The sequence below is a fragment of the Giraffa tippelskirchi genome, chromosome X, assembly GCF_054371585.1.
Source record: "Giraffa tippelskirchi isolate mGirTip1 chromosome X, T2T-mGirTip1v1.2.pri, whole genome shotgun sequence".
NCBI lineage: Eukaryota > Metazoa > Chordata > Mammalia > Artiodactyla > Giraffidae > Giraffa > Giraffa tippelskirchi.
In genome coordinates, this window is record NC_137289.1 from 109,939,836 (window position 1) to 109,966,167 (window position 26,332).

At 35.8% G+C, this 26,332-nt stretch overlaps 1 protein-coding gene across 6 annotated transcripts in view; it reads right to left on the reverse strand.

The window, feature by feature from the left end:
* Window positions 1-26,332, reverse strand: part of USP9X (ubiquitin specific peptidase 9 X-linked) — a 139,298-nt gene that overhangs the window by 28,973 nt on the left and 83,993 nt on the right. For all 6 annotated transcript variants that reach the window (XM_081564465.1, XM_081564468.1, XM_081564467.1 and 3 more), the window contains exons 15-26: window positions 24,390-24,477; window positions 21,146-21,488; window positions 18,987-19,082; window positions 18,042-18,253; window positions 16,014-16,254; window positions 15,522-15,671; window positions 14,552-14,672; window positions 8,531-8,661; window positions 8,062-8,340; window positions 4,747-4,872; window positions 3,405-3,530; window positions 2,070-2,236 (exon numbers count right to left, since the gene is read on the reverse strand). In XM_081564465.1, the coding sequence (XP_081420591.1) occupies window positions 2,070-2,236; window positions 3,405-3,530; window positions 4,747-4,872; window positions 8,062-8,340; window positions 8,531-8,661; window positions 14,552-14,672; window positions 15,522-15,671; window positions 16,014-16,254; window positions 18,042-18,253; window positions 18,987-19,082; window positions 21,146-21,488; window positions 24,390-24,477 (2,080 nt within the window). The remainder of the gene's footprint in view (window positions 1-2,069; window positions 2,237-3,404; window positions 3,531-4,746; window positions 4,873-8,061; window positions 8,341-8,530; window positions 8,662-14,551; window positions 14,673-15,521; window positions 15,672-16,013; window positions 16,255-18,041; window positions 18,254-18,986; window positions 19,083-21,145; window positions 21,489-24,389; window positions 24,478-26,332) is intronic.

Here is a 26,332-nt window from a genome sequence, read left to right on the forward strand (position 1 = left end):
TGAGGGTCTACAGAGTTGATGCTTGCCAGTTCCTAATGAACCCTCCCTCACACATGTAGACTTCAGTAACTCAAAAAAAAAGAAACATGTCTTTAATAGGATTTTTAAATAAAATCCGGTTGTCTGTATCCTCACAATTTACTCAATCTGATTATTTCACACTTCTACTATTGCTGTACTTCCAGACTCTCTCATCTTTTATTTGGACTAATGAAGTAGTCCAAGTGCATTTCCTGCCACTCTGTTAACTTCTTCTCAACAAAGCAACCAGAATAAACTTAAATGTTAACCCAGGGCACATCATTCCTCTGCTCAAAACCCTCCAATGGGGGCCTTGCCGCATGGTTAAGACTCTGTGCTCCCAATGCAGAGGGCACAGGTTTTAATCTCTAGTCAGGGAACTAAGATCCCACACACCCAGCGGAGTGGCAAAACAAAAAACAAAAAAAAACACCCAACCCAAATGGAAAACAAACCCTCCAATGGATACCCATCTCACTTAGGGTAAAAGTTAATGTCTTTATAATGATCTATAAAATCCTCACAGGCTGCTTGTTGCCTCTCTGGCCTCACCTCCTACGACTCCCCTGCCTCTGCTGTTTCAGTAATCCTCCATATTGTTCCTGCCCTGGGATATCTGCATCTGTTGTTTCTTTCTGCTTAAAGCACACTTTCCCCCAAGGCGGTAGGGCGAGGGATAAACATGGAATTTGGGATTAACAGACTACTATGTATATAAAAAGGACCTACTATATAGCACAGGAAACTATATTCAGTATCTTGTAATAACCTATGATGGAAAAGAATCTGAAAAAATACATAACTCAATCACTTCACTATACACCTGAAAACACTGTACAGCAGCTATAACCTTAATTAAAAAGCAAACATTAAAAAAATATATATTTGGTCACATAACCAAAATATATTTTTCACATAAAACATAAAATAAAATTTTAAATAAGATATGATGGAGGTGCTAGCTAACCTAAGGCTATGGTGGTAACCATATTGCAAGATATGAGTGTATCAAACCAACACTTTGTACACCTTAAACTTACAGTTATGTTGATTACATCTCAATAAAGCTGAACAAAATAACATAATACAATTCAAAATGAAAAACAAAACACAAAAAAATCCCACCCCAAAATCCAACACACTTCCTCCATTGATCACTACAGTCACTCTTTTCAGAGCTTTGTTTAAAAGGTTTTCTTCTCAGGGAAGCCTTCTCCGACTATCCTACATAAAACTGAACTCCACTGACCACCTCCCCTTTATCCCTAATTCCTGCTTTCTCTGAATAGCATTTATTATTATAACATACCATATATTTTCCCATGTCTTCCCTCTATACTCTTCACCCTCCTTTTAGTACAGACTCCAAGAAGGCTGAAGTTTTGCCTGTTTTATTTACTGCTATATCCCCAATAGCCAAGATACTTATGACAGTAATATTGATTAGAGCCCAAGTTTAAAAAGTTACCTTATGATGGTCAAGATTAGATTGACATAAGAGGATGGAAAACTGACATTTTCTATAAATTTGATTGACTTGCACAAAAAGAAGTCCAAAGCACAATCAATGTCATTGATTAAATGCTCTTAAAATGAAAAGCTAGGACTTTATAATTGGTCTTTATTCTTGGTGTATAATGTGAAAGTTCTTGCCATAACCACACCTTGTGAATTTCATACTGACTTAACAACTTCACTAAAAAAACACTTGCCTTCTAGGTATGCAAGAAAGGAAGCCAATGTCCTGTTTATTTGAATCCTGTAAACCACATTTTTTAAATGGACTAAAATACATACCTCTTAGGTGAAACTAAATTCTGAATTATAGAAAAAGTAATTTTACTTTTGAGAATAATGTTGGCATTGTGTAGACAGTAAAACCAAACAAATTCAGGTCTAGGCAAAAATACAGTTTAACAAAAATTTCCTCAATATTAATGTGCTATAGAGACAATAAACATTTGATTTCCAGGATAAATTTTGCCAACATAATTCATTTCTGCTTAAAAAATTAAGATCAAATCTCTTACAATTAAAAAGATACTTACTTGCTGTGACAGTGCAATAGTAAATCAATAATGAATGTCTGCCAAGCCTTTTCTTTACTAAGAGTATCTAAGGCTGTTGGAATCAAGGCAAAACATAATGTCATCACTTCCATTGCTTCACAGCAAACCTGTTCATCCTCCAAATCTGGCTCATTGCCTGCATTGGTCTGTAAAATTATAGTCAGGGACAAATTACCTAGAGATGCATTTAAGAAAAATCTCATACAACTTCAAGTTAGTGCTTGATACATACCTACTCACTTAAACCACTTGGCCTCAGCCTCTCTACCTACAACTCCTAAGGCCCCCTTGGAATAGTATAGAAATGACTATGAATAGAGGATGAAGTCTAATTCTGCTACATCCCAAGGAGGGCTGCGGGAGCACTCTGAGCATACTACCTGCTTCTTTGCCCCTCAGGCTCCTAGAGACCTTCTGAGTTGTGTACTTCTGCACCAACAACTGTTCCTTCCTCAAGAATCATTCTGGCTCTGCAGCCAGACTACTCAACTGACTAATTCCATCATGTAGCTTACCTATAGCGCTATTTTATTCAAAAGCAATGGTCTCAGACCACTGTTCAGGAAGTATTTGAAGGTTTTATAAACTAAAATATGCTTCGGTAGGTAGCTAATAAATTCTAACCTGAATTTATCAATAAGCAGTATTTCTAGTACATGCTGGCAAAAGAACAGGCATTCAAATACTAGCTAAATGAATAAACAGTATCACACCAGACATACTATAGGACATCAAAACATATCCCAGGCAAACGAGGGTTACGCTGGCCATAAAAGGGAAGCTCCTACAATTTAATTTCCCCTTCTATATGTGCAGCAGTGGTTATCAAGGGCAGGTATATATAACAGAAAGTCAGAGTCAGTCTCTCTTCTTTAAATAACTTGATTAATCTAATGGGAGATCAAGGATGATATCTAATTGGCTGATATTCTTGACTGCTTTAAAAGAATCAAAAATACTTAAATGCCATGGTATCACAACTGACAGTCACCTAAACCAAAATTTACACAAGACAGAAAGATAATGAAAGAAGAATAAAGAGAATAGGAGAAAGCAAATTTAGTATGAAACAACTGTATCTAACCATAGTAAGAAGTAGAAAAACATAGTTTAAGAAAAAGCCTTGTGGCACAAATCTGAAGTCCTTTATTTTCAAAGTAAAATTTTACTATATCCTCATCTTAACTGTAGCTACCAGTTTATTTTCAATCATTAAAATGCAACTGGTTTTAAAGATGGCAGATAAAATAACAGCCTCATGCACAATTAAACAGCATTTACTTTAAAGTATTACATTTCTGTGTTAATTCTTACCTTCTCATAAATTTTAGTGATTTCTTCGTTTGGGCTAAATACTAGCTGTAATGCCCCACATCCTGATGCCCAGATGATTTTTTGTATAGCTCTAATCACACAAATATCAGGCATATATCTTGAAGCCTGCAAGATAGTAAGTAATTAGAACAGTTGATAAAGCATTGGAATGAAATAATCCCTAGAAGAGCAAAAATGCTTCTCTCTAAAGGAAACAGAAATGGCTATGAAGCAGTACCACTGACTTTAGGTTCCCACATTGCCTTTGTTCCATTATTTCGTTTAAGAGCAATACCATGAAGTCTGCTCTCCAAGTTATTATCTGGCTCTACACTACTTTCAGAAGAATCTGAAAAAGACTACAGACGTGACCTAATCATTCCACTCCTAGTTTTTTATCCAGGAGAAATAAAAACTTAAGTCCACACAATCACTTGTACAGAATGTTCATGGGAGCTTTATTCAGAGCTAAGAAAGAGAAACAATCCAAATGTACTTCGCCAAGTATGTGGATAAACACACTGTGGAATATTCATAATGGGAGATATAATACTCAGCAATAAAAAGGAATGGACTAATGGTCCACACCACACAGATAATGCTCAAAGTCATTATTCTGAGTGAAAGAAGCCAGATATAAAAGAACACAAACTGTAAGATTCCACTTGTGTAAAATTCTAGAAAGTGAAAACTACTATACAGTAAGAAAACATCAGTGGTTATCTGAGGCCAGAGGAAGAAGTGACTGCAAAGGGGCATACAGAAAGAGGGATAGAGATGTTCTGTGTCTTGACTACAGTGGAAGTGTGACACAAACATGTATTTGTTAGATTTCAATGAAGTATATACTTTAAAAGGATGCTATTCATTGTACATCATGTATTATGTGTGTTCAGTCGCTCAGTTGTGGCCAACTCTTTGCGACTCCATGGACTGTAGCCAACCACGCTCCTCTATCCATGGGATTTCCCAGACAAGAACACTGGAGTGGGCTGCTATTTCCTCCTTCAGGGGAATCTTCCCAGCCTCAGGATCGAACCCACATCTCTTAAATCTTCTGCATTTGCAGGTGGATTTTTTCTTTTTTTCTTTTACCACTGAGCCATCTGGGAAGCCCTTTATTGTACATAAAGGTGATTAAAACCAAGAAGTACTAACATTAACATTAGATACAATTCATGTTAAAGGAACTTTATCTGGACTGACTTGGTGATTAGAGTGAGTGGGTCTAGGAAAAGGAAGCCCCAAAATGTGGCAAGGGTTATTTCTACATTAACAGAGGGTCAAAAGTGAAAGAAATGAACCTTCTAATATTTGAGAGCCTTACAAGTTTAATACTAACCTCATCAGATATTTGCTGAGCAAGACGAATTGACACATTTCTAAGCATGCATTCAGATGATGGATTGGGAATGCTCTGAAGGGCACTTTGTAGCACCACTGCTTGATCATGAGTCACTTGGTTGACCTGAAAAAAGTCAAACATTTTATTTTAATACTATGTACATACCCAGAGCCAATCATTTGCCCCTCATTCACCCCCACTCCCCTAGGATGATGTGCCTTCTGTAAATACACTGTAGAACCTGTGTGGCTTACACAAAAAGTTCTCTGCATTACCAGCAACGTGGGCTTCCTCTTTTCCTTGCGCAGGGGAGAGCCACATATCCTTCTGCAAATCCCTTTTAGATCAATCTGACTTGTGTCTCTACAACTGCATTCAGCTTAACTTGTAGAGGTGAGTGAGTGATAAACCAAACTGACTCATTCCAATTCTATCTAGAAACTCAGTAAAGTACTCCACATGTGTGCTCCTGGGCAGACCCTGCTCCCCATTCACCTGGTCATCAAATTCTTCTTAGAAAAGGAGAAAAACAGGAATATCAGTAATAGAATAGAAGCATTAATGTATAAAAGGCACTAGAGCTTCACACTTAAGTTCATAAAGAAAAAACATTGAAGTCATTAGCCAAGCAATTCTGACTGTTTTACAAGTTCTACCTCCTCTTTATGCTCCAGTATTTCTACAACACTATTTAAGACAAGTCTGTTTTACTAATTTTGCCTTTAGTGTCCTGCTGACTGTGAGCTCCTTGAGATTAGAGGCTATTATGTACCTTCGTATCCACAGTAGCACATTTTCTGAATAAAAGTGAAACAGGGAAGCATTTATATTTTGTTTACCTCATTAATAAGCTCCTGTGTCAGGGATTACAGTAAGAATTTGTTTTTATCTTAAGAAGAAGACCACTGTTTAAAAATCCTAGTAAGTATCCTACGTTTAATACAGAACAATTTAAGACTTAGGCCACTTTTTTCCATTATCCTTTTTAATGAAAATTTCTAACATATAAGACAATGGAGAGAATAGTATTACCCACTGTGCTGCTTTAACAATTATGAACAAAAGGACCAAAATTATCTTGGCTAACCACTCCCTCTCACTTTCTATCCTCTCCCTACCCCAGGATTATTTTGAAGCAAATGCTAAATATTATATTAATTTCATTTGTAAATGACAATTATTTTTGAGAGGGTTCTTTCTTTTAAACATAATTGTAAGTATCATCATCATAAAATAATTATAAGTTATTATCTCAATTACATGTGATTATTATAACATCACATATATAATCAATATTCTAATCTCCCTAAGACCTAAGCCATTCTTAAAACAGAAAATCTGTATTCCTGAACCTTGTATCTTCTATTAACTAAGAAAACCATCACTTATGAGGCATGTGAAAGAACTCATATGCATAGTTTTAACTTCTCATGAACAGACATTGAATTCTGGCATGTCTTGAGAACCTTCGCTAAAATGGATCAAGGATGCCATCAAGACGAAAACAGTCAAAATGAGATGAGAGTTGGAGGTTAAGCCTGTTAAGGTGGGAAGAGAGGCTGGCAACAGGGTAAATCAGTTACAGGTGACCCCTGAACAGCATGGGTGTTAAGACAGACATTCCATGCAGTCGAAAATCTGCACATAGCTTGACAGTTGGCCCTGGGTATCTGTGGTTCCAATCAATTTAGGATGGTGTAGTACTACAGTACTTATTGAAAAATCCATGCATAAGTAGACTCGAGCAGTTCAAACCTGTGTTGTACATGGGTCAACTGTACACCTTTTTTATTACCACCTGTGTCTATATGAGGTAGTAAGAGATTCATATGGAGTTTTTAATAGGTTTAAAATAATTGAAAGAGTGACTTCCCTGGTGGTCCAGTGGTTAGGACTCTGCACTTTCACTGTTGAGAGTCTGGGTTCATTCTCTGGTTGGGAAATTAAGTTCCCACAAGCTGCTCAGCAAGGCCAAAATAAATAAAATAACTGAAAGACTATCTGGGGTTTCTAGTGGTTCCATACCAATTTTAGGATTATTTGTTCTAGTTCTGTGAAGAATGTCACAAGTATTTTGATAGCAATTACATTAAATCTGTAGATTGCTTTGGGTATGAACATTTTAACAATATAAATTCTTCCAATCCATGAACACAGCATAACTTTCCATTTCTTCATATCATATTACAACTTCCTTTTATCAATGTCTTATAATCTTCAGAGTATAGGTCTTTCATTTCCTCAGTTAAATTTATTGCGACCTATTTTTTTTTCATGTGATTCCTTTCTTGATTTCTCTGAGTTTATTATTAGCATATAGAAATGCAACAGATTTCTGTATATCAATCTTGTATCTCACAACTTTACTGAATTCACTTAGTCTACTATTTTTTTTTTTGGTGGAGCCTTTAGGGTTTTCTAAAAATACTATCATGTCATCTGCTAACAGGGATCCAACAATTTCAGTCCTGGGTATATACTTGAAGAAAATGAAAACCTTAATTTGGACAGACACATGCACCTCAATGTTCATAACAGCATTATTCACAATTACCAAGAGATGGAAAGAAGCAACCTAAGTGTCCATCAACAGATGAAAGGATAAAAAAGATGCAGGGTGTGCGTAGTGTGTCTACAATGGAATATATTACTCAGCCATAAAAAGAATGAAGGTTTGCCACCTGTGACTACATGGACGATCATGAGGGTATTATGTTAATAGAGTAAGTTAGAGAAAGACAAATACTGTATATTTTTATGTATATGTGGAATCTGAAAGATAAAACAAACAAGTATAGCTGAACAGAAATAGAACCACAGATACAGAAAACAAACTAGTGGTTACCAGAGTGGAGAGGGGTTGGTTGGAGAAGTGCAAAAGAGGTGAAGGGGATAAGAGGTACAAACTACTAGGTATAAAGTGAGTGAGTTATAAGGATGTAAGGTATAGCACAGGGAATATAGCCAGTATTTTATAACTACGTGAAGTATGATCTAGAAAAACATCAAATCACTATGCTGCACACCTGAAACTAACATAACACTGTAAGTCAACTACGTGTCAATAAACATTAATTGAAGTCAACAGGACTTAAGGGGGCTGGGAAGAATTCTCCGCTCAGAGTACAGTCAGTGAAAAGCATTTCAAATATAATTTAATAGAAGGAAACCAATAAAAATGAGGTACTACTGGAAAGGAACTGAAAGAATTTTGAATCAACTCTGAACTCTATATTTAAGAGTTGCTAACAAGTTTAACTTTAAAAACTGCCATGTATTATTATAAAAAGATTTTTAAAAAGTCTGTATTACCGATGCCATGGGATTCACGCCTTCCACACCTGGCTGACAAGCTTCTGCCACGGCTCGAACGTGACCATAGCCAATGGCAGTTAGCAACAGCTTGGCTATTTTAAGAGCATTGAGGTAGGCACCCCTTCGAGTTTCCATATCTGCATTTGGTAAGAAGTTATTTCTGGTTAGCATGCTCAAAACAAGGGGGAGGCCACCACTTTTCAAGAAGTGAAATTGAAAATCAGAAGAATCATCAGCCAGAGGTGCACCAGCAGGCATTAACAAGGCATAGACTACCTGGAAAAAAAGAAAAACTGTATTAAAAGATTTTAAAAAGACAACTTATTTGCCTCATCATTAGTTTAAAATTTTCCTGCATTTTTAAATTCTTTCAAAAATACTTCACAAGTTTTCCATGTTCTTTACACTATCATATAAAAGGTCAAATTTAAAGAACATGGGATAAATTCAAAAAGTAAAAACAAACCTCTGTTAGGTATAGTACTTGTGAGGCTGAAGGACCAAAGAAAAGCGAGTCAAGAGATGGACTAAGGCTGCTGTCTCCAAGTTTGGCATGGTCTAAACAAATAGCTCTTAATTTTTCTATTGTTGTGCTATCTGTAAGAAAAAAAAGAGACACAGTCTGAAATAAAACATAATTCATGCATTCATATTTCATTTTGGATATTCTGAAGACTACTTTAGTATGGAATAGAAATCAATTGAGTTACAGACTCAAGCTTCACAAGACATAACCAGATCTGCATTGATTTAAAACAAAGAAAAAGTCACAATCAACCAGGGCTCTTTTATCACTCAACCCAGATTCGAAGGAAGCAGTCTCCTCCTACTCAGAGATCTGAAATCAACATGTCTTCCTCAGACACTAGAGACTGAAAATGGAGAAAGAAATGGCAACCCTCTCCAATATTTTTGCCTAGGAAATCCTATGGACAGAGGAGCCTGGCAGGCTACAATCCATGGAGTCACAAAGAGTGGGACACGACTGAGTGACTGAGCGACTGAGCACACAGCAACGGAGACTAAAAAAATACAACACACTTCAAAAGGAAGTAGTTCTTACTGAAAATAACAAAATGAAAGTATGATAAGCTCTTCTTTCCGACTTCTCTAATGTTAGCCTCCATGACACCATGTATTAACTGGTTTGTTACAATGCAAGAAACTTAGTGGTTCCATTAGAAACTGTACCTTAAAAAGTAAACATTAAAAAAAGGGAACAGTACCTCAAAGTAAAAAGATTTTTTTTTATAATATTAAAAGATGCACTTCATTTAAATCACAGTGAAAAGATACAGTAGAAAAGAGAAAGAATCCCATTATTAGCTACCAAACAGTCAAAGTTACTTCAGAATGTACTTTAATAATGAAATAATCTGCAAGGTAAATGCCTTATGATTTAAATACACTTGGATAAATAAGATTTTCTTTTTTAAGTAAAAGCTTTTTTTTTTTTTTTTTGAAGAGTAAAGATAACTGAAAATTACTATAATTTCCATAGGCTAAGCTCATTTTTAGTGGCCTGGAAATATCTTATCAAAAAAAATTCAAATTAATGTTGAAATTGTTGGTTTTCCCTATTCTGAAGGGAGTAACATGCAACTGAATGAAATATTGTTTTAATAATATAACATTTGTGAATATCTTATCCTGTCATTAAATATTCACCCTTTACATCATTTTTAATGATTAAAATGATGCGTCATTTTAACCAGTATACTAGTTTAATCTCTAACACTGGGTATTTTAGGTTTTCTCAGAAACTTTTTTAGACAATAAAGATCCAAATTATTCTCTACAAAGAAACCAATTCATATACTGTATCTGAAAACATCCTGCTTAGTTTTATAAGTATTCTGAGTGAAGGGCAAAGGGAATAGGAGAAAAGAAACAAGAGCTATAAGAAAAGGATGCACTGAATTTTAAGTAAATCATTTAATGTTGGATTATAGCTTATTCATTTGAGGGAACTGAACCAAATCACTAGCGGCCATTTCACCTTTAGCATCTATGAACCTAAATAACTTAGGTCCTCAATTATGTACATGCTCATTTAACAAAATATGGAAAATAAGAGAAAAATTTAAACTGCCCATAATCCTGGATTTTAGTTTATCTCTTTCTAGTCCTTTGAAGAGATACCTAAGCCTAATTAATTATACGATATACTGCTGCTGCTGCTAAGTCACTTCAGTCGTGTCCAACTCTGTGCGACCCCACAGACGGTAGCTCACCAGGCTCCCCCAACCCTGGGATTCTCCAGGCAAGAACACTGGAGTGGGTTGCCATTTCCCTCTCCAATGCATGAAAGTGAAAAGTGAAAGTGAAGTCGCTCAGTCGTGTCCGACGCTTCGCGACCCCATGGACTGAAGCCTGCCAGGCTCCTCCGTCCATAGGATTTTCCAGGCAAGAGCACTGGAGTGGGTTGCCAGTGCCTTCTCCGATTATATGATATAGCAGCATGCTATTAAAAAGTCTAGAAAATGATGAGCAGTAACACATGGGTTAAGAGTACAAACTTTAGAGGCCAACTGCATGCATTATCTTAGAACTTCCTTTAAGCTGCGTTATCTCTGGCCAAAAGCAGCAGTGGCAGCAGCAGCAACAACAACAGAACACTCTGTGCCTCAGTTTCCCCATTTTTAAAATACAAACGTAAGTAATAATTCCCTCCATAGGAATGTTGTGAGGTTAAGTAACTTAACAAGTGTGAAGGTATTAGTTAGATTAAACTCCTGGGAAAAAGAAAGCTCTGAAGAGGAAAAGCAACTCCTCTGCTGGTAAAGCAATATACATTTTAACTTCTCTGTATCAGGCAAAAACCTGGTTTCCTGATGTGCGTGAGGGTCACAAGAACTCCTGAGGAGTTTACCTACAGAGGACTGTGTAAGTTGTAAGGTTTAACAGCAAATTATAATGGAGGTACTTGACTTTAAGCAAAGATTCAGAATAAACAGAAGTCAATTACTAGGAAAAAGCTTCTAATTCCACCTTGGTTTTGTTCCTCCTTTTAAAGTATGTGCAAGTGTGCACAAAGACTAAATGATTCCTCAAATGTTAGAAACAGAATTTATAACTACTTCCTCTTCTTTGAGCTCCTGCTTCCTTTCTTAAAGAATGTGTTCATGCACATGCCCACGTGTGTTAACAACCACAGTGACAAACACTAGGTTAACACTTGTTGAATACTGATTAAATACCAGTCACTAGGCTAGGGTTTTCCATATACGATCCCATTTAATCTATGCAATTCTATGAAACAGTTATTACGGGTCCAGTTTTACAGATAAGGAAGCTCTGAAAAACTAAGAAAACTTATGTCTAAGGCCATGGAGTAGCAACTTGAAGAAGCAGGATGAACTCTAGTCCATTTGAGTCCAAAGCCTATGATTTGTCTACTGTCGTACAACCATTACTGGCATTTTCAAAGCTGGCTATTTCAAATTTAGGTACGATACTTGGATTATATAAAATATGATAAAAGCACCCTCTTTAGTTTTCTGCTTGAGCTGCCTGGCAAGAGCTCACTCTCACCATCTGGTGGCAGTATGCTCCAATCACATCAGGGATTACGAGATGGCCTTTTCAAATGTTCAAGTTGAATTTGCATACATAAAGCAACAACTGTTACTCGAATACTAGGTAAGTAAAATAAATTCTAAGCAATACAACAGATAAAGATCAAATTAAATCAAGTCATTAAGAAAAGCTTTATTTAAGAATCTAATTAACATCTGAATTGATTCTATACCATATGACTCAGGAAACAAGACGGGGTGAGAAAGGTCAACATGGTGTCTACTTCAGAAAAAGGAGATAACAGAAACACAAGACAGTTTTAAAAATTATCTAGGCCAATTACTGAACTGCATTTATCCGCAATAAACGTCACTAAAATGAGAATAAATTAAAATACATAAACTCAAAAAGAATAAAGACACTGAAAGGAGTGGAAAGAACGTTAGAGATGTCGGCAAATTATTGAAGGTGTAGAGGGGATGGAAGATATTAATAGCTGGCTTAGCTGAACCCAAGAAGTGCTTTTGGGGGGGGGAAGGGTACCTATAAATCAGCACCCCACCAAATTCTAGGAAAGTTAAGGATATGAAAGCAAAATATACTTGAGCAGATACAGATGAATCAAAGACTTTAAAAACAGAGTGACTGAAGTCTGCAAAAGATGCAACTTTCTACTCTATCTCCCTCCCCAATAGACTGATATAGCTGGGAAGCAGATGTCTCACTAATGCAGAGAATAGAGACAAATATGGAATGCAGAAAAACTAAAAAGCAGATTAGTCAGTATGAGTCCATGTTTCTGATATAAATGTGTGTGTGTTTAAGTGTGTATTACTTCCTCAGTTCAAAGAAAAGGCCTAGGTGACAAGAACACCCCAGTAGTAACGAGCACAATTTAGCTGTTGGATTCTGGTTTCTACCAGAGTACCCTCCCCCTTGCTAAAAGGAGAAATGCCTGATTCTAGGGCTGGAACAGAGAAAGCACTACATGAACTTTAAATATCTTGTGCCAGAAAATAAAAAGTACTTGAAAGATGATAAAACTATATCTAAACTACATCTAAAAAAGCATTGGGTTCATATAGAAAACACAGTGCATACATCCACTGACCGTAACTGGGACAGCTGAGCATCAAAATAAATAATGATTATAATGGCTGTAATGGATGATAAGGTGGTTAGATAGCATCACCGACTCAACGGACATGAACTTGAGCAAACTCTGGGTGACAGTGGAGGACAGGGAAGCCTGAAGCGCCTGCAGTCCATGGGGTCAAAAAGATTCGGACACTACTCAACAACTGAGCAACAACAACGCAATGGCTATAACCCAATGGATAAAATAATAATCTATGAGTAAATAGTGATCACACATAATTTACAGGGGAGAAGCAAGGCTTTACCTTATCATTGTTGGAGTTCTTGAATTGTACTTACAACTTTTCTGTAAGGTAGTAAATGTGTCCAAAAAGTTTTTTTAAACATTTTTTTAAAGGTGTATAGAATCAAATGATCTGGTCCAATTCTTATTTTCAGCTCATAACTGTAGAATGTTAGGTTTTAGACGAAAACATCTATTAGAGCACAAACACTGAAATGTGTTCATGAAAAACAAAATCCTACGGAAAGGATTTCTTGGAGGAAGGTCTTAAAATTTTAACACTAGACTATCTGGGGTCAAGAAGTTAACAGAAGAGCTAGAAAAAGTTAAGGATGCCACCACAAAGCCGAACTACTAATCAAATATGAACGTTATATATTCAGATTAGTATTGTTTTGGAAACAAACAAACAAACAAACCAAACCACCTCCCATGTACCCCTTCTGAAATAAATGCAGGAAGGTGTGCCTCAGCACGATAACAGAGTACCTCAAGAAAGGCTCAAGACATAGGAGCTGATGAACAGAAATCTACCACAGGAAGGCTGAAGAAATAAGTCCCAAAATAGTAACTGCATAACAAACAGCAACCAGATGAGAGGAGGCAGAAGAAAAATTCCAAGACAACAGCGGAGCCAACATATTATATAATACCCATGATAATGGAAAATTATTTTGAGAGATTATTAGAGAATACGTGGAAAGAATTAGTGATAGGTGTATAGAAAATCAAGAAAATGAAAAGGGAAAATTATTAAGCCCTGAAAAAAACCCTGCCATTTATCTAGCAAACTACTTTTCACACACTCTTGAAAAAGCAAATGCTGAATATGATTTTAAGAAAATATCGGAGGAGGGACTTCCCTACAGGGGCAGTGGTTAAGACTCCGCCCATTCACTGCAGGGGGCTTGGGTTAGATCAGGGAACTAACATGCCATGTGGTGCAGGCAAAAAAAGGAAAAAGAAAAAATTGGAAGAAAGTGGAAATAAATTTTTACTTCCACAATGGAAAATCAGTAGCTATGTAAAATTGACAGTTGTATGAGGGTATTATTTACATAATACAAACAGATAATAAAAGCTACAAACTGAAAAAGGTTGTTTCCCAGGAATAAAAAAGAAACAATGCTATAGATGACACATGACCCAAAACACAGTCCAAGGGTCAGAAAATGTTTTCTGTAAAGGGCCAGATAGTAAATATTTAAGGCTTTGCAGGCCATATGGTCTCTCCCATAACTGCTGCTACGCTATGACAAAAGCAGTTACAGACAGCATGTCCATGAATGAGGATAGCTGGTACACCAATCAAACGTTGTTTATGGATATCAAAATTTAAATGTCATATAATTTTCGTAAGTCACAAAATATTCTTTTTGATTTTTTTCTTTAGCAATTAGAAAATGTAAAAACCATCCTTAACTCTTGGACTATTCAAAAAGCAGGCAGTGGGCTGGATTTGGCCAGTGAACTATAGTTTGCCAACTCCCATTTTTTTCCATCTAGGAACAGAATTTGTTAACAAACCCATTCCTGTCCAACATGTACTTTATCAACACTATAATTATTTAAGAAGAAGATTCTCACCTGGTGGCATAAGTTTCATAAGTACTCTTGCTCCATCTCTAAGAGGTGGCATATTTAAGTTGCTACCCAAGTCTGCAACTTGCCAAAGGAAAGAGATGTATCTGGGATTCAGTGACATTATCTAGAATACAAAATACACGAAATGTTTACCTGTAAATTACATCTCCACAAAGGAAGAGTCCCCAAATAAATGTGTTTGTTAATCTCCACACTGTTGCTTCTGTCATTTCTATCCTGAAATGGTCAGCCTACTCACCTCTGGTCATCATCAAGATGGTCATCATCAAGATGGTCATCATCTTCTCACCTTTAGCAATCCTTCATAATGTAGACTGAATATATTATCCAAGCCACCTCTAGTACTTTGTGTCTGACAGCTTTTTTACTATTTTGTTAAACTATTTCTATTATTCATACAAGTCAGATTCTGTATAAACAAACGGCTGCCATGCCCCCCTAACAGTTAAATTCCTAATCCAACTGATAGAGCCAACTCTTCCGACACTAGAGTGGCTGGTATTATTGTAGCCATTAAAATTTTTGTGGGGAGGTAAGGGAGGGAGAAGTTACTTTCTTTAGAAACAAAAATACGTTACTGACGATCTGAGAAAGACTGTGGGTATTTTCCTACAGAAACAGTTCTGAAGAATTCATTTTTTGTGGTACAAATACAAAATACAGTGCTATTTTCTCAGTGAACTTACAAGTTATAATTAAGTTGTATCATAGGCTAGTTTTATGTAAATATAATGACACTCTATCTATACAAAATGTGGTTTTAAAAATTTCAACCAAGTTACAATCATCTTTCAAACGGATCCATTTGAAAGTTGATGGTTAACTGTACAGTTATTTGATATTTTGCCACAATAAATTGTAAGCTCAAAAAAAGAGAACTATTCTATACACGTTCTTCTTAAAAAATCTAGCATAATGCCTTGCATATAATAGTTTAAAACTATCTACTCACCACCCCAGGCAAACAGCTTTCCACTTCTGGATTGGGACCATCACTGTAATGATTACCATGGTTTCCAGGAGACCCAGTTGAGGAATCAGAAGAGCTATCAGGGCTTGAAGGCATATTAGAACTGATCTGTGTAAGTTTGGCTGTAATTAGCTAAAAATGATATACTAAGTTAGTATCAAAGACAAGGAAAAACACAGAAAACAGTAGTGATATACCAATCAAAACAAAAAACTACACACTATACTTTTAGAAATATAATTTATAACTATTGTCTAACCTAATCACTTAAATAGTTTTGTTTTTAGAAACCTTTTCCTCTGCTATATTGTAGGCACCATTATGCCTGTCTCAGTGTTACAGTAATTCAAACACCTAATACAGTCGCACATATAACGGATGCTTCATTAACATTTCTTGATTGAAATGCTGACTACTAAATTGAGAGTCTCAGGCTTGATTTTCTTGAAAGATTTGGTAATTATAGATACTTACCGACTTATCTTTTAAGTTTAATTGTCCAATCAACTTTCTATCATCTGCAGGATCTATCAGTTCACCACCCACAAAGAGCTCAATTTTTGTATGAGCTACATTGGCTTTGATACGATTGAGAATACATCGTCGTACTGAACCGATTGTATCATTTGTATGAGACCATACATCCAAGTCATCAACCTGTCTGCCTTGGTTTGGAAATCGAACTATAAAAGACAGATGTTTACCACGGAAAGCTCTGGGAAAATAAAAAGGGAAAACATCATCGTATTCAGCAGACTTTCAATCTTCTTGCTAAGAAAATAAAGCTAGGAATTTAAAATGGAATATTCCCTTACTAAACAAGAGAAAATGAGTTAAAGACATATTATTTTTGTGTGCTGTGCTTAGATGCCCAGTCATGTCCAACTCTTTGCAACCCAATGGACTGTAACATGCCAGGCTCCTCTGTCCATGGGGATTCTCCAGGAAAGAATACTGGAGTAGGCTGCCATGCCCTCCTCCAGGGGATCTTCCCAACCCAGGGATTGAATCCAGGTCTCCCACGTTGCAGGAGGATTCTTGACCATCTGAGCCACCAGGGAAGCCCATTATTTTTAGGATCTTAAAAACAAGCATTTACTGCTCCTTTTAACTACAAATATTATAACTAATCTTCAAAACACAATAATCATAGTTGTTACTCTTGTACCTAGTTTGTAGGTAGCTAGTTACAAGACATTATAACAGAGACATGAGTAACATTTTACTTATTTTTATGCTATAAAAGCCCAACTAATATCAAAACTCATCCCCTCAATGATATTTATGTGGGCATATTATCTTCTGCAGATAAGAAGCAAAAAAATAAAAAACATATTCAAGGAGCAATTTAAATAATTTCATGGTTAAAAATAGAACTCTTAAATACTAATGGCTCATATTCAATAAATATTTCTAAATTATACATATTGTTTGCAATTACTAAATGGTAAAATCTTAAAGAGAAACATTAATAGACCCAAAGATGAGTGAATTAGGTAAGGGAAATTTTAAGAGGCACAAACTCCCAGTTACAAAATAAAAGAGCCACGGGACAGGTGGTAACTAGGCTTATCATGGTGATCGTTCTGTAATGAAATATTCAACCACTAAGTTGTATACCAGGAATTAACATAGTATTGTAGGTCAATTATACCTCAAAATCAAATAAACTCATAGAAAAAGAGATCAGACTTATGATCAGCAGGTAGGGGGAAGGACAGGGAGTGAGGAATTGAATAAAGGTGACTAAAAGGTACAAACTTCCAGATATAACTAAGTACTAGAGATGTAATGTTCAACATGATTAACATAATGCTGTTATATATGAAAGCTGTTAAGAGAATAAATCCTGACAGTTCTTGGCACAAAGGAAGAGTAATTTTTCTTTTCTACCTATATGAGATGATGGATGTTCATTAAACTTATTGTAATCATTTCATGATGTACTAAATTATTATAAACTTATAAAGGCTGTATGTCTATTATATCTCAATAAAATTGGGTGAAAAAAGAAATGTAACTAATCATTTGAAAATATTTCTTACTATATTGGCTATCTGTCAAAGCAGGCTATTTTAAGAGTTCTTTCCAATTAACTCTGCAATCAGACTATACTATTATTTTCAAAAGTGGAAACGAATGGTGTCAAAACACCTCAACTGCAAAATATCCCTGGCAACATTTAATGGGCAATAAAGTCAATGGCAAAAACAAAAACAAAACACCAAACAAACCGCCCCCCCAGAATAAAAAGAAACTAGACTTAATTTGAATGCCCTAAACAAAACCCAACAAAAAACAGATCCAGAAAACAAAACAAAAAAGGTCTACTATTAAAAAAAGATTCTGTAAGATACAATCACTGTTCTTAAGCAAGATGCTAAACATTTTCAAAAATGAAAAATTTCCTCTCCATCTTCCTGTACATCATCACATTTTAAAATCCAATGGCTAGGAGACTGTCAAATAATTAAGTAACAGCACTGTAGATCAGTTACAAACCTTGACATAGGTAGAATTGTTCTTTCCTCATGATAATCACTGTCACATTCATTTATATATTCCCTTAATACAGTTAATACTCGAACCATTCGAACAGCTTCCTGTCTCGCACAATTAATACTGTCTTTGTCACCATCCAAAACACATAAAGTGTCATAGGAGGCTTTCAAACGATCAAAGCAAGACTGAATGAAGTCTTCATGGATCACCACCTACAAATAATGGGCCAAATAAAGACAGTTCAAGTTTTAAATAATTAAAGATGGGAACAATTAACTTAAAGGTAGATCTCATTTAACCATAATCGTATTTAACAAGAGTTTATACTGATAACAAAACACACTATGTTTGAAAACAGACTTGTGCTTGTCAAGGGGGGTGAGAGGTTAGGGGAGGGAAGGGTTGGGATTAGTAGATATAAACTATTATATATGGAATGGATAAACAAGGCCCTACTGCACAGCACAGGGAAATATATCCAATATCCTGTGATAAACCATAATGGAAAAGAATATAAAAAAAGACATTGTATATATGTATAACTGAGTCACTTTGCTGTGCAGCAGAAATTAACAAAACACTGTAAATTAACTACACTTCAATAAAATAAAAACAACAACAAACACTCATTATGTTTTGTCAAAGAAAGCTAAGGTTATTTAAAAGTTAACAAGTATAAACTAGACACACAAAAACTGAATTTCAGGATGTGGTGTTAAAATTGAAAGAAATTCAGCTGAAATCTCCTACTATAATTATACTCAAAATAATCACTTCAAGATAATTTTCAAAACGAGACTCATTTAGACAGCATTTTGTATGAGAGAAATGTGGACTAAATATTTTAGGTATATTTTTATGAGTTAAAACAATTTTCTAGTTAATTCTGAATTAAAGAAAAAATTCTTCAAACTTGTGAAAATTTTAATACATGTTAATACTCACCTGATTGACCTGTAGCCTTGGACCAAGGTTTGTGTATATCTCTTTAAGGAGATCTATAGCTCTGCTGGCAATATCATCATTACTCTGAATCACCACCTAGATTCAAAAAGATTCAAGTGTAAATATCTTTCAAGAAATATTTTAGTTGGCTATTTCCATTCAAACCATACCTTCAGTATTTTTAATACAGCATTCAATAATTTAAAAAGGAATATTGACTTTTAATAATCAAATTAAAGTGAGAAAACAGACCAACTGTAACAAAAGCAAAACTCAAGTGTTTGTATAAATCAAGTTAAGAAAGGAAGACACATTTCACTAAGAATAAAATATGCTGTCATTAGTATCATTTACTCCTGCAATTCAACATCTTGGTAACCAAGTAGTGGGCTTCCCTGGTGCTGTGTTTAGTCGCTCAGTTGTGTCCGACTCTTTGTGACCCCATGGACTGTAGCCCACCAGGCTCCTCTGTCCATAGGGATTCTCCAGGCAAGAATACTGGAGAGTTGCCATGCCCTTCTCCAGGGGATCCTCCCAATGCAGGGATCGAACCCAAGTCTCCCGCATCGCAGGCAGATTCTTTACCATCTGAGCCACCAGGGCAGCCCAAGAATACTGGAGTGGGTAGCCTATCCCTTTCTCCAGGGTGTTTTCCCAACCCAGGAATCGAACTGGGGTCTCCTGCATTGGCAGGTGAGCCACCAGGGAAGCCCTGCCCACTAATGCAGGAGACGCAGGTTGGATCCCTGAGTCACAAAGATCCCCTGGAGAAGGAAATGCTAACCCACTCCAGTATTCTTACCTGGGAAATCCCATGGACAGAGGAGTCTAGAGGGCTATAGTCCATGGGGTCACAAAAGAGCTGGACATGACTCAGTGACTAAACAACAACAACCAAGTAGTGAGATATTAAAGAAGGAATTTAAATTAGTTAAAGGAAATCAAGATTACATGAAATACAGCTTAGCATAAAAGGCTACCCACCCCATTACTATAGATCTTTATCATCTAATCATATCAGTGGTTTTCAAACTATGTATAGAACTCCAGGAGTGATGAAGAGTTTTAGGGATGAACCCTACAATAGGCATGGAGGGGGAAGGGAGTAAAGCATAGGGAGACTGAGTCACAAGAAAAAAAACAACCAGGCTTTCTTTTCTCACTTCAACTAGTTTTACATTTTGAAGTGTTATGTAAACTTTGATTTTAAAAAATGGTTTCTGCTGTTTAAAAATGTTGAAAATCACTTAAAGTGTGAGTAATCAAATACTAAAATAGACAACTTAGTCTGCCTATGGTTTGCAGAAATGCATTTCATATCCAGAAAACAATATAAACTGCTGCAAACAGGTCAGATTTTTAAAGATATTTAAAGATAGGACTAATATATTAATAGCTACAACATGGATGGAACCTGAGGGCATTATGCTAAGTGAAATAAGTCAGAGAGAGAAATACTGTATGATTTCACTTATATACGGAATCTAAAAATCAAAGAAACAAATGCCACTGGACCACCAGGGAAGTCCCAAGTAAATCTTAAAAGTTCTCAGTACAAGGGAAAAAAAAAACTGTGACAATAGATTGTGATCATTCTGCAATATGTATACATCAAATCACTGTGTTGTACACCTGTAACTAATATGGTATTGTATGTCAATTATAACTCAACTAAAAAATATATATAATATTGCAAGTTAAAACAGTGCTGATAAAGTATACATTCAAAAGCCTTTCTAAATAAAGTCTTCTTTTCTGTCTTCTATATCAGCATTAAGTGTATAATAAGCTAAAATTAATACTGAAAAGAAACAGAGTTTTACATTAAATTAAAAAGGGAAGAAAATAACTTTCATGGAGAGGCATGAAAGATTTCTATGGTTAGTGCACTTACTTCTAAACACATCGGGGGCAGACAGATTCTAAGCCAAGAGAAGAGGAATATCAGTAGCAGAAGGAGGGTGAGGTGGAGGGAGAGAGATATGAAAAAGTCCAATGACAAATGACATAGTAAGATAAAGATGAACTATCACTAGCTCCTAGGACAAGCATCAGAGCAGCACATATACATATAATTTATACGTAAAATTGTGATTTCTTACCTATTTGAAAAACCTGTATCACATACACTGTTTATCAAGTTCCTCCTTCTCACTTACCCTCCAAAGGTAGTCTAATCCAATTAGTTCCAAATCATCCATCATATATGCTCTCCTTTTGGCCACCAGTTTTCCTTCCCGACAATTCACAGCTTTGAAGAATCGTTCAAAACATTTCATCCCATTTTCAGTCAATAAGGATGGATCAAGCTGAAGTACATTGCTTTCAAAGAAGTCCTTATTAATATCAGGATCCAAGTCTGGTTCATCCCCCATCAACTTGGAATACCACTTAAAACAGGCTTCACGATCACAAAGGTAAACTGCATTCTCTGCTAAGCATTTCCATATTTGTTTTGCCTGAGGAGCGCATAGCCACAGTTGGCCATCCTTTAATAAAAATCTTGAAAAACATAAAATTTGCAATTAGATCTACATAATTTTTTATCCTGAAAGGCAATCTATCTGTATATATGGGAAATAATCCACTTATCACAACTATATTTTAACTACAGGTTAAAGGATGTCAGTTCTTATCAGCATCTTAAAATAATTCATTTCTTAATTTTTATCTATTACTAAAAAATACTAGGTCTTCATTCATTCAGCAAGCACATATTAAGCATCTACAATGTGCCAAGAACTCGGCTACATCACTGGACCTAAACTAGAAAAAAAAAAAACAACCAAACAAACCTTTGTTCTCTGTACACCTGAAAACACTGTAAATCAACTATATTTCAATAAAAACAAAAGGATACACAGTGGGAGAAAAAAAGATTTGTTCCCTGACTTGATCACTGAAACCAGCCAATTTTGAAAGTATGTTTAATAGGTTATCTGAGTTTTAGCATTCTGCTTATATGGTGTCACTGGAGAAAGAGGCATTCTATCATTTGACTTTCACAGATAAATCGTAACACTGTAGAGTTAAAATTCCTTAAATTTTAATATTTGCTGATGATCTGATCTAACAGTCATCACTCTGCATTTGGCCACATTGAACTGAGTAACCTACATATGTCTTCAACTTTTTAATGTCAAAATTCAACAGGATGCTTATCAATTATTCAGTGGCATTCTCAGGGGTCTTTCTAGTTTGAGGACTATAGGTTTAGTTAAAGACAATAATGGTGAACTCTGTTTCACCTAGTTTCTTCAGTTAGCTTTCTTTTTCTTTTAGCATTCATCCACCCACCCTGTCTGCCGTATCTCTGAATGACAGAATGAACATCTCATTTTATTCTGAAAAACTTAACACAATTTTTAGCTAATCTAATGGTGCCTCTTTACCCAATTACAGAGTAAAGTGAATGTATTTAAGGTTCCCTTTTCATTTCAAAGTATTTTGAGTTATTAATTCTATTCTCTTTGATATTTTCATAAGATTGTTGAGCTTAAAGAGGGCTTTCTAGCACCTGTCCTACCTAACCCTGTTACCCTGTCTAATTTATAGACAGGAAGCTGAGGTCCAAAGTGATATAATACAACTGTTTTCATTTTTGGGTTGTGTGTGTGTGTGGTCTTCTTTTTTTTTTTTTTTTTGCTTTCTTTAAGCAAAAATTCCATTTGGAAGGGCACTGTATAAAAAATAAAAGCAAGAGCTGCTCCAACTGTTGGGAAGAGGAGGAAAGAAGTGAGAAAGGGAGATAAAACTTCCACTGCTTGTCCAGAAATCTTGGAGGAAGCTTCTCAGAAGCCCTAAGGCTCCAAAGTAGGTTTGAAAAATCACTTGTCTAATAGAAAGAGCAAAGACTGAAGTTGGATACACCTAGTTGAGTAGTGCAACTAACTATACACCAGGGCTGTATGATTTCAAACATAGCTTTAAGCCATGTGAATCTCAGTTTCCTTATTAATCAAATGGGGATAATACCTGTCTTCCTGTGCTGCTATGAGGTTTAAATGTAAAGTGAGTCAAGTTCAGTTCCTGTGCCTTCAGAGAACTGATGTAGGTCATACAGATAAGTACTAATAGAGCAGGGACTAAAACAGGTTCTGTGATCCAAAACTTTAATTTATCAAAAGAGCTTGTAACCACTCTTCTGTTCTGGGCAATCTAAGGATACAACACACACCAATCAATAACAATGTCTTACTATGGCAATGATTCTCAATCTGGGGAGGAGGGTCCTTTCATTCAGATGGTTGAAACACCATACCCACCCCCCACCCCCATCCCCCTACAACTCACAGAACCATTTCGCTTTAAACAAAGGCCAAATTTCTTAAACTCTGTTGTCTAGATTTTACCCTCAAGTTAAAATCTTAATGTAACTACTTATGCAAATATTTCCAAGTAAGCACATAATTCAGTAAACATAAGCCTATAATTAATGCAGTCCAGGAGAAAATTCCCCAGTGTATCAAAACAATACATGCAATAGATTTTCTGAAGCACTGATAATTTGGGCATTTCCCTTAGCTTGCTTATGATCTGAAAATATATGACGGGGTTTCTGAATTGCAAGAAACCTCTCATTATCAAAAATTTTTAACAATTTAAAATATATAAGTGTATAATCATTAAAAGTGAATCACTGAGTATATCAAGCCCTGGACTATGGACTACATTTAGCTTTGGCTTACAGGAAATAAGGGGCTTCCCTGGTGGCTCAGCTGGTAAAGCATCTGCCTGCAATGTGGAAGACCTGGATTCAATCCCTGGGTTGGGAAGATCCCTGGAGAAGGGAGCGGCAACCCACTCCAGCATTATGGCCTGGAGAATTCCATGGACTATTCCATGGAGTCGCAAAGAGTCGGACACAACTGAGCGACTTTCACACCCTCACTCACTCACTATGGGAAGAAATCTCTTTTCTCCATCCCCAACAGAATGTTATTAACACATGATTTCAGACTGCCTTTGTCAGCCACTGTTAGTATAAACAAAGCACCAGAGAACTCAAAGCACTCTTTTAGGGTACTGGTCCAAAAGACTTTTGTCCCCATTTCCTTAATATGGTTCTCCAGCCGGCTGTGTCAAATGTGGAAATTTGTTCTTTAAAAACTAAATATATTCCCAATATAAACAAATATGAAGACCAGAATTCTATACAAAAGGTTTAAATATGTTCTTTTCAAATACTGCAAAGAAGAAAAGTTAAAACTCAGTCAATAATTTAAAAATATTTAATCATGAACACACAGGGAAATGTCCTGTGACTTTCATGTAAGGATTTCCAGATTGGAAAAAATCAAAGGTGACAAGAGCCACCTAACAAAGACCTAGCCATGCAGCATATCAACTTGACATTCTTTATCTGTGTCTTAGAAAGAGCAACACTAATTGTTTAAAACAAACCTAAGGAAGTTAAGCCGTTCTTGGACTTCTTGAACATGACTGTATCTACTTCCCAGCCTCACAGTTTGTGGGTCATAGTCTTCATGGTCTGCAAATTAAGAAAAATTGTGCATTATACACATGGTTACCCATATCATTGCTGACTTTAATCGAAGAAAAACAAGTCAGTTAAAAGATCGTTAATTATCACTAAATTGAAATTTACTTATTAGTCATCCATCTCCTTTTTTCCCAACCAAAATAATCTTCCCTTTTTTCTAACCAAAAGAAAATGGTCTGTTAAATGTGTCGTCGAAAATAATTCTTCATACAACCCTGTCCAATTTTCATACATAATGAAGTAATGTCTGATTACAGCATAAGACTGACCTGAATGGTCTATGAACTGACCACCAAGACAAACGTTTTTCTCCAATTTCCTTTCTGTTACACTGAAATGTCTTCATGAAGAAAAAAATGTAGTTATAAAAAATTATATTACTAACTTCTATCTGGACATTAGAGTAACACAAGATGCTCCTCTATATAATGAAGTTATCATACCGTAATTATCCCCAGCATGTTGTTATTAAAGTCTTAGATAAATTTAAGAAAACCTACCCTTCTATCATGAGGATGAGTAGGTACTGGTCACAAGGTCTAGCTTAAATCAGAAATTCTTAAACAAAAAACTTAAAAAAAAAAAAAGTCAGTGAACCCTTTGATTTTACTTTCTTAAGAGTATATCATACAATAGGAAAAAAAAAAAAGAGCCTTGGTGTTTGCAATGGAAGATCAGAGCAAAAAAAAAAAAAAAAATCTTTAAAAGCACCTCCAGTCCTAAAAACACCTTAGAGAGTGTTTTATGTTTTTGTAATTTATTAGAAAAAGTCATATGACCTGGAAATGGTCAGGTTGATTTGTGACTTAGAGCAGAAGCAAATGTTCTGAACAAGTGCTGTCAACCTCTCGGGAACAGTGACACTTCTCCCAGAAAGCTGATGAAAGTTATGGAGGAATAAGAAATTGTGTAATTTCTCTTTAGCATTAATTATTGGTATTTTCATAGCCTGAACCTTAAGGTATATGTGTGCTGGTGCCAAAGAGTTCTAATTGTGTGAGACCCTTAAAAAACAGTAATGGTAATCAATGTCTTCAAAAACAGTGAGGTTTCTTCTCTGAACAAAATCTTAACATGTTGTAAAGATGGAACATTTACGATGTTTAGAAACATCTTTTGATGCTTTGGTGAAGAAAAGCAGCCCAATGTATTATGACTACCTGCTTTCTACATCTACATCTACTGCCATCTACCCAAAGTTCTGAACACATTGTCTATTCCCAAAAAATTCAATTTCATCAGGGCTCAAAGCACCATTTCTCAAGGGGTCTTCTCAAGAAACGGAATAGAACTCTCTTCCACTATGTCAGCAATCTTCTTTTTCAGAGCACCAAAGTATCTGAATAAATAATGGACTACCTCCACCCCCACCAAGGAGTTTACTCACAGATTTGTTTACTTTGCAGGTCCTTTTTTAGTGGAAATTTTAATAATTTCAAAATTGAGCTTAAAAAATAATATTAGAAACCCTCATCACCTTTACCCATATCACCAGCTGTTTACATTTTGCCCTATTTGCTTGATTAGTCATTACATACATGCATGCATGTGTATAATTTTTCTAAACCATTTGAGAGTCAGCTGGCGACATGTCCCTAAATCCTGCAATGAGTATTTCCAAATAACAAAGACATTCTCTTATATAACCACACAATTATCAAATTAACACTGATAAAATAACATTATCTAATCCAAGGCTTCTCAACAGCACATTATTGACATTTGGAGTGGACAGTTCTTTGCTGTGGGACTGCCCTGGGCAGTGCAGGGTATCTAGCACTATCCCAGGCCTCTCTATCTACTAAATTCCAGCAGCGTCCTTGCCCAATCTCCCCCCACCCCA